This window comes from Chroicocephalus ridibundus, chromosome 7 (genome assembly GCF_963924245.1).
Source record: "Chroicocephalus ridibundus chromosome 7, bChrRid1.1, whole genome shotgun sequence".
NCBI lineage: Eukaryota > Metazoa > Chordata > Aves > Charadriiformes > Laridae > Chroicocephalus > Chroicocephalus ridibundus.
The window spans coordinates 12,534,414-12,546,564 of NC_086290.1; the positions used below are offsets into that span (position 1 = coordinate 12,534,414).

General features: G+C 40.4%; 1 protein-coding gene across 1 annotated transcript in view; it reads left to right on the plus strand.

Moving 5' to 3' along the window:
• The window catches only part of ADCY5 (adenylate cyclase 5), a 230,371-nt gene that overhangs the window by 168,521 nt on the left and 49,699 nt on the right, over positions 1–12,151 (plus strand). Inside the window, exon 8 of the mRNA XM_063340647.1 lies at positions 6,759–6,899. Within this exon, the coding sequence (XP_063196717.1) occupies positions 6,759–6,899 (141 nt within the window). The remainder of the gene's footprint in view (positions 1–6,758; positions 6,900–12,151) is intronic.

The following is a 12,151-nucleotide window of genomic DNA, read 5'->3' on the forward strand; positions in this document are numbered from 1 at the left end:
CCGTCTGTTCCAGTAATGGCCATAAAATGTTCACTTAACTTAGTAATGGGTTCCTATGAGTCGTGTCTGGGTTCCTGCTGTCCTCACACACAAAGTACAGGATTTGCATTGACCTGAGAGCAGGTGCATAATTAACCCAAGTAACTGTTTGCCTGAGCTATTCCTCAGGTCACACAGGCAGACTTGAATTATCTGAATACTTGGTCCATCAGCCATCGAAACACAACAATACCAGGAGTTACGATGAATGTATAAAATGTAACGGCATCTGTTCCATACCCTTTCTGCTTACTGTTGCCATGGGGAGCCATAACTTTGAATTTCCTGTCTTTTTTTCTTTATTTGACTTTTTCATCGTGGTAATGCCATTTCTTTGGCACAGAGTAAATGGGAGGAACGTTTATCTAATATTTTTTATTCCAGGAATTCAGACTAGCTTCTTCTTTGAAAATGTGTTTTTTTTTTTTTCCTTCTTAAGGGTGCTGTTAACTGGAATATATTTAGTTGAGTTTTAGGGGGGAAAAAAGCTAGATTCCGATCACGCAGTCTTTAAATAATATACCTAGAGCTGAAAATGTAGTCCATGTTTTCTATGATGTGGTACACAGAAGAGTTGCTTTTTATTGAAAGAGAATAAACTGCAAAGTTTTAAAATCCAGTCTGTTTAGGTTTCTCTCTCCTCATCTTTACCTCCAGATTGGCTTTCACCTTTCTGCTTGCCCTGTCCTGTGATGCCGCTGCTCTTGTGGGCGAGCACTTGGCTGTGAAGAAGGCAGTGTTCAGATACCCCAGAGCAGAGCAGGAGTGACTTTATTATTGCAGTGTTATATTCCCCTAGATAGAAGTTTTCTTGGGTTTCTTTTGAAAATATAGGTCCAAAGTTCCACATTTGTTTTCCTCGTGTTTGCTTTCAATTCCTTAAGCTAGGGTTTTGATAATTAAAATATAAAAAAGTCTTAACTGTGAGATACAAAGAGTGCCATGTGTTTCATTGTAGTGTGAACCTACATATATACACACACACACATATATGTAAGTATACATATATAAAAAGTAATTCTTGTCATAAAATTAGCAGCCTCCACCATAAAGGTCTGTTGAATCTTTTGCTGTGGTTTGTTTGGTCCCGTTAGCTCTAACAGCTCTAAAACCTAGTTGCTCTCATGCCTGGTGGCTCTGGTTGTCTGGTGTCTGCAGTCAGAGAGCAGTTATATCCCCTCTCTCCCTCTCAGCCTTTTTTCTCCAAAGACAAACTCTTGTAATGTCTTCTCACAACAAAGAAGAAACAAGCACAAGCTCTCATAGCAAGTTCTTCATTTTCATGTCGTCAAAGGAAACCTTTACATTTTGCACAGCTGCATTATCTTGGTGTCTGATATTTACTCTGTGATGAACTAATGTGATTCCTGATAATGAAGTGACGTTTTTGACTGTAATCTCTAAGTGAATGATCATGCATTTTGTACACTTGAATGTCTCGGGTCCCATTTCTAATATGTCAGTCCTCAAGTGTCAGGTGCTAATACTCCTTTTTTTTTCTTATGTATCAAATACTACATCTGCTTCTCTTATTAGCAACGTCTGTCATTACTAAGCTTGGTGACAGATGTGATAAGAAAAAAATGTCCTGAGACTAATCATTGAGTAACCCTACTAGTAACTTTCATCCAGCCTAATACTTCCTCATCCAAAACCATCTCTTGCCATTTCACTGGAAACCAGCTCTTTGCCCAGCTTTGTATTCCCCGTCTGTCTGAGCCATTAGCTTCCAACACAGCACTTTGTCAAATGCTCTGTGGAAAAACTAAGGCCAGTGAGAGCTACTGTATTTTTTCTGTTTAGAAAAACTTGGATGCTCTCAAGGCTATTAATCCAAGCCCAGCATTTCCTGCTCTACAAGTTCTGTGTCATGATCCCTGACCGAATAATTATTAAAAGTATCTGTTACCAGAGCTGAAATTGCAGTTGGCAGTTTTGCACAGATCTGGGATGGAGGTTGTCCTTCTGACTTCAGCACATCACACTTAAGTTTTGCTTCCAACTTAGTCATGTTTTCCCTTTATAACCCTAGGCCTGTGCTCCCTCTTCCCTTTTGCCTCTATTGTGGCAGTAGTGATTATCTGAAGAGAAATAATCTGTTCCTTCAGTTCTAGAGTAATGTAGATTTTTAAGTTTCTATTACCGTCAGGTGTTATGGGGTGACTGTCCTTAAGCGTCCTTCTGTCCTTATTCAGTATTTTTCTCATTCATTTGGATATGTGTTTCTAATGGACTTAATACCTTAGCATGAAAGAAATACAGGAATTCTCCAAGGAAATCTTTGCCTTTCCTCCATTACTGACTTTGCATCTTCATTCTTTATCTGAAAGTCTCTGTTTCCAGATAAACAGCAAATTATTAGCTAGAATTACTAATAATATTACCCAGATCTTTACTGATTCCCAAACTTAACCCCGAGGCATTGTATTGAACTACCTGGCATTACTTAGTACAATGTCTTTATCCTTCTACAGAGTGGTTTTGTTTTATTCTTGTAATACTTTTTTTTTTTAATTTTACCCTGCAGACTGTAGCGTTCCTAACACACAGCTCTGTACCTCCAAAACTTTTATATCTATCCTTCTGCATTTTATTCAAAACCTCTGTGCCAGTTATTGCTGCTATTCTATCACCTCCCTGCTATTCTTACAGTACTCAGTTTAATTACTGTTGCAGTATCCAGTAGTCTCTGTCCTTGTGCTGCCCAAGTTTCTGGAATTTGTACAGGACCATGTCACTTGGTCATTGTCACTTGGCAACTTTCTGCTCTTCTCTGGGATCAGGTGCTGCACTAATTCATAGAATCATCCCAACTATTCTTCTTATCACTTCTAATCATCAATAAAAGCTTTACTCTGAGAAGGGTGGAAAAGTATGTGTTTGGAGGAGTGGGAAACAGACCTTACAGTGAATAGGATTTTAAAAGCACGTTAGGTTTGCAACTAGTTTTATTGTCCTCAAAATTGTCAGAAATCTGTGGAAATGCTTTGCTTTGAACACAAGTGGAAACAAAATGTGACTGTTAACAGATGAGCAATACTGCTGACTAAACACGCTGTGCTGCGTGCACAAAGTCGGCAAACTGAAAAAAATGTTTATTTTTTTTCTAATGTCTTTCAATTGCAGTAAACATGGGTGTTTCTTTTAACAGTAGCAGGTACACAACAGTTTCAGAAAGGATTGTTGATGGTGGCCTTAAAACAGCTCAACAAAACTTTGGCTGTAACTCCTAAGAAAACAATTCTCATTCTTTTCTAAACAGTGTCCTGGAACTCCATCCAGCTGAAGAAACAAAATGGTCCTTTAAAAGTTGTGCATGTGACTGTCCTAAAACACAATCAATCTAATGTGATGATTCCTCAATTTAACAAATTTAATCACAGCTCGGCAGGGTTCCACTCTTGTAGATTTATGAAGGCAATGGTTTGGAGCATGTAGCACTGCAAGAAGTATCATTCACTTGTCAATAGGACTTCAAGATAATTTAAAGAATAATATGTAGCTGAATCTGAAATAGCTGATCCATGCTCAGATTTGGCTGCTTTGTTGCACTGAGAGCAATCAATACATTGGAAAATCCTATCACCCACTAAAGAAGTAACAGGCATACTTGATGCAATTGATAAGTATAAGAAAATCCCAGCTATTTCTGCAGTTTTTCTATAGCATTACTGTAGCTCAGTGTGTGGGAACTGGTGGTGGGAACACAATAAAACCGCTGGGAATAAGATTTACAGTCTCTTTGCGAGTCCAGATCTGAGAAGTTCCCACAACAGCTCTCTGAAGCTTAGCCACTTTAAAGCTGAAAAACTCATTGCTGTCAGAAACTTTTGCACCTGCTCCTGTTGTTGGTAGTACCTGTAATGAGTAGGACGGAAAAGTATCATCTCTTCCTTTTCTTTATTCTTCTTTCCAGTCTTGTTATGCCTTAGGTAGCCGTGGGTGCAAGTTGTCCTCATGCTGTCACTTGGCCAGGAAAAAACAGAGAGGGATCCTCATAAATTTCCACAGAGGGGCTGTGATCCTTCTAATTCTTCATTTTGAGAGTTTGTTGTTATCACCACCCACTGAACAAGTGATTTTTCAGAAAATAAATTACCTCAACTTTTGAAAATATCAGGTTTAAAAAAATATTTTTGAATAAGTATTGATGTTAGCAACAAGGTCCTATTTTTCGAGATAATATAGTAGCACAGTTTGTAATGTGGGAAAGAAAAAATCCACTATGCTTGTATGTATGTGTTTTAACCTGATTGGAAATATTGCTGAAACATAGTTCACAACACAGTGAAAACCTTCTACAGGGACTGGGGGGAAATACTGCCAGAGTTCATGTAGCCATGGAAAATTTATGGCACCTGACCTCGTGCTTAGAAACGATCTCAGAACTTTTGGTTGAAAACCCTTCACTAAGCTGTAATAAAATGGATTGACAGTGTCACTTCTATTATTGAAAACTATATATTTGCTTGGAGATATTGAAACAGTATTTTCTACCAGTTTTCTGGGATCATATCACAGAAAAAAGAAGCATAAGTATGAAAAAGATTGCATAACTGAAAAAACATGAGAAAGTGCTACAAATGATGGGAGAGACCATAAAGAGCAGTGACTTTTAAAAAACAAAACCTCAAACCAACTCAAATCTGACCATCAGTGTTGCATCACATTAGTGTATTTTTAGAAACATTTAAAACGCAGCTCTCCTGGAGGTTATCCAGTGGCTCTGTCATGATTGCTCCTGTGAAATTCAGCTGGTGCCAAGTGATGGAGTTTATAGCTCTTGCAGATGAGAGTGGTGGGTTCGATGCGGGGAAGGAGGTGATGTGGGAAGCACTTGCTGTGCTGGGGGCGTGCAATGTGGGAGCATGTATGGTTCTCCCCAGCAAACGTCCCGGGGAGCTGATAGCTCCCTTAAGTTTGCACCCACTGAGTTTCCTTGAGATCCTACACTTGTCGTCCTGGCTGGGTGGAAAAAGAAGATCTTAGCTGGCAGCTGCTACTTACTGTCACAGGGCCAGTGGGGTGTCCGGCACAGGGCTCCTGTCGCAAGTGGCACCATGTCCCCAGCTAGTGGCCGTGAAGCCTGCAGCGTTACATTCCCAGGAAGGCTTAGTGCCTGCGTGGTGAGCTTGTGGTCTCATGGGAAATGTTGTCATCGTAGCTGTCTCTTCTTTGCAAGAAAAGAGATGATGATTTCCCATGCTTGTCAATCAGGCAGCTTCCCCCAGCACTGAATTTTAGCAGGCTTTTTAAAATTTCTTTAAAAAAAGGTAATATAAGGCAACATAACACTTGACATTTAACTCTGGTTTGCATGGAAATAACACCAGATATTTTGCAAACTCCTGACAGGCACAAGTTACCGTGAGTAGTGGCGAATCAAAATAAATAGGTAGGGAAAGCAGACTCCAGGCAAAAAAAAGATGTGGACCTACCTGTATTGTCATACAACACTTCAACAAAAATTCTGGAGTTTAAAACAACGGATGCTTTCTTTTTAAATTATTCAGTTGTCTGAACTCTTTCTGTAATCCAAAATTAACTATTATGTCTCATTTTTTCAGTAATCTCATGGAATCGGCAGTTCTCTTGAAAAAGTTTCATCTCTCAAGTAATAAACAGCCAAGTTGTAGCTACCCCTGCCGCCCAAATTTTCAAGCTCTCCCAGGTTTGCCTCTTCTAAGCAAGAATGTAATAATAGCCACCCCTCTGCCTTCTGAGTCAGTACAGGTGAATCGCACAGTCCTCACTGATCTCCTTGCTAAAGGAGATTAAAGGGTTTGTTCTTGTGCAACAAACTCCTGTCTTTCCGCAGAACACATTCCATGTGGAAATCTGCCTGTTTTTTAGCTAAAGAATACATTCAAAATAAGGAACTAGTCAGCCTGTTGTTCAGCCTAGTTACGTGCTGCACTTCTGTGCTCTTGTAACTGGCAGTGAGCTTGAATGAAACCTTCCTGACAGATCCTGTGCAAACTTTGCAGTAAGCTCCAACTACAATGAGGAGTTAAAACCAGCTCTAATAACAAAACCAAAGATTTTTTCCAAGCTTCAGGAAAGTGAATGTAAATGATAAAATTTGCAGCTAGCATTAGGGTAGAGGGGACCATTTTGTCACATTCTGCAATACTATTAAAAGATACACAGTTAAGGTGTTTACAAGGTTTACATGCTTTCTTTAACATGTCTGGGAAGATGCTCTTGCAAGTGTAGAAAATTATTTGCTTGTACCTACAGAGAAAGGTGTCCTTTATTCCCGTAGCTTCAAGGAGCTTCAAGGCTCCCGTTCTTCAACCAGATCACTCTGTCTGTCATTTCTCTTGCGGATGCACCAGCCTTATTTTTGTTTTTTGAGGACCCTCTGTGTAGTATCTCAGCTTGGAACTGCAGTTTCCTCTCTGAAATTATTCTGTCTGATTCAGTTTACTAAAAAAGAAAATAGATGTCTCAATTTTGGAATGCTCCATGTGTTTACACAGATTATGGTGGTTATTCAAAACAAACAAAGAAGTAAAATGGTGTGCCTCACTTAGGGACAAGTGTTCTAAAAAAATGAGAAGGAAAAGAAATGGTGGACTGGGACTACTTCTGATCAGCACCACTTCATAAAGTTCAAGGCGCAAAGCCACCTTCTGGAGTGAGAGATGCTCGGAGAATGACTGCCATGTAAACGTTTCAAAAATTTACTCTGCATTTCTCTCTCGTTTGTATTTCAGAAAGACGAGAAAGCCACAATAGCCAAGATGAACCGTCAGCGTGCTAATTCCATCAGCCATAACCCGCCACACTGGGGCGTTGACCGGCCCTTTTATAACCACCTTGGAGCTCACCAGGTCTCCAAGGAGATGAAGAGAATGGTAATGTCTTGCTTTATGGACATTAATTTCTTTTCTTCTTAATACAGCATTGTATATCCCTCCTTGCTTTGTCTGAAGGTTTTTGCAGCCCTGAGGGTGTTTTCCAAATGGGGGTGGTAAATTCTACTTTGACTCCAGAAATAATAAAAATTGGTACATCTGGAGGTGAGTGATTGTGAGATGAGGCGCAAGGTTGTTTGAGAAGGGAAGGGAGGCTGAACGGCACAAAGGCGGCTCTTTTGTCTGACTTGTCTCATGTTCTGAAAACTCATCCAGGCTGTGTGAGAAGACGTGATTATCTACAAAAATTGCTCAGCAACCCAAGCATTCAAACAGCAGCTGACATACATTTCTACTAGATCATTACAGACTTCAGCACCTGCAGGGGTTTCTTGCTTGCATTATAACAGCCAGATGCTGTTCACCTTCTATAAGCTACGTGCCCATATATACTCATGGGTCCCCAGGAATTATGCGGCTGTGATTAACTCTTGAGAATACATTCTCAAGTACATGGATTAATTGGCCTAAGGTAGTAGGCATCTTCATTTCTTGCTTATACCCTTCAGTCCTTCTAAATTAAAATGAACAAGAGCTAGTTACCAGTGCAGTTGGACTGAGAGCACTTTTATGGCTTATTTTACATAAAGTTGTAGATGATATCTTTGTTTCCTGCAATAAAGATGAAGAAAAGAGAGTTTCTATTATAACAGCTATTTTGTAACATTAACAAAAATATTTAGCACCTCTATAATTGCATGCATAATCAGAGTGCTCTATAACCTTATTAACGCTGTTTTGACCCTTCATACACAGTCAAAAGTGTGGATTTGTTGCCCACTTTGTTGCCTATAGTCAAAGTTCTGCTCCAGATCACCAAAGCCTTAAAGTATTCAAAGAACTTTTTAACATGAGATTCACTCCCACAGCTTAAAAATTTTGCCATAGCTATAAGCAACTGCATATGGTGTCTCCTAATGGGAAATGCTGTCACATTTATTAATAGTTGGTGCTAATATTATTCAATCATAATATTATTTTACAGTGCTAAACTGAATTTCTTAATCTCCATAGTAATGTTTCTTTCATTTCTCAGATCTCCAAATGAGGGCTTCTGACATAAGCATACAGATCACTGGAACTGTGCATTTTTATGTGGGCTTTTCAATAGGGTGTGCTCAATAGGCATGACATTCTTAGAAGAGCCTAATAACACTAGCACATAATTATAAGTTTCTTTGAATAGCTTTTAAGGGGTTCTTGCAGCCTCCTGTTCAGAAACAAGGTGTACGCATGCCAAATGGTATTATGCTTCTTGGTGTTAATTACAGTTTGCCGTGTCTAGTTGGTTGTTCAGTTGGAAAAACATAATTATTTATTGAAATATCAAGCTGAGTCCTAAAAACTTCACTGCCCCTTGCTTGTAGGAGGAAAAGCTTCTCTGTTGGTTCCCCGCCCGCCCCAGCCCCTTATCTTGAACCTTCCCTGTAATGGTATTTACCTTTTTATAAATTCAGCAGCTCAGAAAATCTTTTCCACTCAGTCTGCTTCTGTACTGCCTCCTGTATTAAGCTCTTTTTAGAGAGGCTGATGTTGTCTGTATTACATGCATCAGGCTATTTTTTGAAAACCAATTTAAACCCGATTCAGATGTATTATTTTCAGCTAGACTTCTTGTTGTTCTTGGGGACTATTTTTTAAAATGTATTATTCACAGTATTTCCTACCGCTTTATGTTTGAGATGCATTAGTCAAAATGAAAACATGCTGCTGTCTGTGGCCTAGAGACCGTTTTAATATCTGCTAGATCAACATTTTATTGATTAGATCATCGGAACGATTTCTCCATCTCCTGTCTCAACTCTTTCTCTCTGTGTTAACTTCTAATTTAAATACTCATTTCTTTGTACCACCCAGCTTTGCACAGCACTTTATTTGTCTGTAATCTCCAGCATTGTGTTAGATGGATGCTGTGTGTGCTCAGGCGCGTGTACAGTGCACACCGGCTGCAAACTGCCTGCTTAGAAACACAAAATACAGACAGACAGAAGGGGAGCAGAACTACAAAGGCTTTTTTCAGCGCTCCTCTGGGATGACATGTCATTGATCTTGGTAAGCCGCACCAGCTTTCAAAGCTCCTGAAAACGTGCTCTTTGTTCTACATCACCCACCTTTCCCCCAGCCCTCTTGCATGTAGCCTTTTTTCTTGGAAGCTAGGAACACGTAAGGTTGGATTAGTCAAAGTAGTGTGCCAAAGGCAAGCATTGCAACAATTCCTTTCTCTTGAAAACCTGGAGCTCCTTAGCCCTGTAATTTCGAAACAGGTGTTTATAAGGGTAATTGTGAGATAGTCCCCAGGCAGGAGCCAGGTGATGTTGCAGTGATGTGCAGTTACATTATATTGATATGTAGATATGAACACATTTGTGTGTAGGGAGTAATATGGATGGTTATAAAGGGCACAGTTTTTTGTCCCAAACTTAGAACATTTTGCATTATGAAGACAACTGTATTCCCAGAGAATGAGAGACATTATTTTTTTTGTGGTACTACTTACAATTCCCCGAAAGAGAATATTAAAGTTCCCTGAATTGCATTTTTTGGAGGGAACTGTTACAGTTAATAGAAAACAGAATTATTTTAGCCATTTTTCTTTCCTTTGGATGCTGGCTCTGGTAGCTGTGTCTATTCTTAGGATATATTAGCAGTAGTCCTGGATGAGACAGACTTTTCCCACCGCTCCTCTTTTGTCGTGGCATTTCAACACGCTGCCATGTCTGGGCACATGGGCAGTGCATCACGCCAAGGTGCGGGTCCGGCAGGGTTTGTGTGGGACAGCACGGGAAGGTCGTTGGTCCCTGCTTCACTCCATGTTGTGGCTTGGAGCTTAACCTCTGCTGGGTCCATCTGACTTTCCTCAATGCTCCTAGGCTAAGTTATCCCCCTGGGCACACAGGAGTTCTTTCAGGCATTTGCACACACATATAAAAAAGATAAAATATCCTACATGTGTCCATGGAGCAGTAATCTAAAATGTCCTGGAAAACTGGAATTACTTTCCTAGTCTTTCCCTACGAACTGCAACTGTGCCAACTCATCCTGACCTGCTCAATAGCCCCTCCATCTTCCTCATGTACTGGTCTGCTTTCCAGACCACCTCCAATCCTTCTTTTTCCCCTCCCATTGCTTAGCGTTGGCCTTTTGTGCCGTGCATAGCTTCCAAGGAGGCAGCAAGCAGGAGCCACCAATATTGCCCATTGCTGACCCTGACCCCTATTAGCTGGTGGAGCTGTTGCCCGGAGAAAGCCGGTCCTGAGGACTGCGCTGAGTTGGGCTGAGAGGTCGGTGGCTGCCCGTAAAAACCTGGTAAATTTGCAGGAGAGGAAGATCAGGTAGAAGTGGCATGGGAGGGCAAAGAGTCTTGCTCTGGGCTGGCAACATCTGCCGGAGCCCTGGCCCTGGGAGCCCGTATTGGACGGGGTGATGCTGCGGGTGGGGGGCTGCCTCCCTCGCCCTGGACTGGGGGAGAAGCCTGGGCAGGATCAGCTTTGTGGCTGTACACAGAGTATGAAAAGAGCCAGAGCACAGCAGAAGAGCAGCACAGCTGCTTTCTATTTTTGTTGCTTTTGACCGCATGTTTTCTTGTTTCCTAAACAAAAGCAGTCAGTCCAGGACCAGTGACTATGTGTCTCTGGAAATGCAGACTTTTGTACTGCTCGTGGTGGACGCAAAGGAGCAGCATTGCCCCAAGTCTCTGTGCACCAGCCTTGTCTTCCCCACTGTCTCTCTCGTCCAGTTTTTAATTGCACAAGGGTCAAAAATAAACGGACTTGAAAGCATTTCAGAGTACAGGTATAATTATAGCTATAACAATATTTATAAACCACTAAGAAATACTTTGCTTTTCCCAGTATAGATTTCAGAGTGCTTTTATAAATATTGATGGATTTTAGACTTCTGGAAATAATACTCATGTCTCAGTTTTCATCAGCAAAACAAAACTACTATTAAAAAAAAAAACAATTTGGGGATTGTAGTTGAATGTAAACTGAAAGAGGTACATTCTAAACGGCGATAAAAAGGCAAATGTTGATATCTTCCAAAATGACGGGGCTGTTCTAGATGAAAAATGATTCTCTTGCATCTTTTGCCCCGCTTAGCATTATTGAAGTCATAGTTGGAAAACCACATCCAGTTAGGGATTACAGTCCTTTAGGAGAATGTGGATGAATTGGACATAGTCCAGTGGAGAAAATTACAAATTAGGAGAGATTCAACAGTGTGACCTGTGAAGAAGTGTTAAAGTATTTGAGTTTGTTTAGTCTAGAAGGGAGAAGATTTGATAGAAAAAAAAGTCTTCAAATATATGAAGGTTTGTAAGGACAAAAGATAATGATTAATCATTCTCCATGACTGCAAAGGGCAGGATTAAAAGTAATCATCTTAACTTGCTGTGAGGAAGATCTAAGTTAAAAAAAATCTTGGATGCAAGGAATAGACTGTATAAGGAGCTTGTGGAATTCCTGATTTTCCTGAAAACATGTTATTTATTTTATTCAGGATTTTCAGTCTAGAGGAGCATCACAAAATCCTTTGCAAATAATGTTAAAAATCTATATTAGGAGAATTTATAGGGAATAAAGAATATAAGATTTATATGAGATAGATGTAAAGATTTTACGAAGTTTCCAATCTAGGCTGCACAGAGCTTGTGGCATCGATCTCCCCTCTTTGTCTAGCCCTTGTTTAAAAACTTCAAAAGATGGAAATCCCACAGTCTTGCTGGGCATCCGTTTCAACAGTTTGATTATTTTTCTTGATGTTTTGCTTCAGATTCCCTCACTTCAGTTTTAAAGCACAGTGTGGTGTGAGGTATTCACAGTAGACAGAGGACAATTCAATTTCACCCCTTTTACAGTTATCTTGCCTGTATTTGAAGACTATTACCATACCTCTGCTCAGCTCCAATTCCCTCATTAAGTTTGTTCCCTGGTTGGTGCTTTCCAGGCCGGTGGTTGTTCTTGTTCCCCTCTGAGCACTTGCCGTTTCGTGGATAAGAGGCAGTGCCCGCACTGAAGCCAGCACTCCTACTGAGGTTTTATTAATGCTGCCCAGAAGACATGGGTCATTTTTGAGGTCTCACAACCAGACTTGAAACAGCCTAGTGCTGTCTGGCTTAAAAAAGAAAAAAAAAAAAGCATTAGTTGCATCATGAGATCTACTCAGCTGTGGAAAGTCCTGCTGTTGGATCT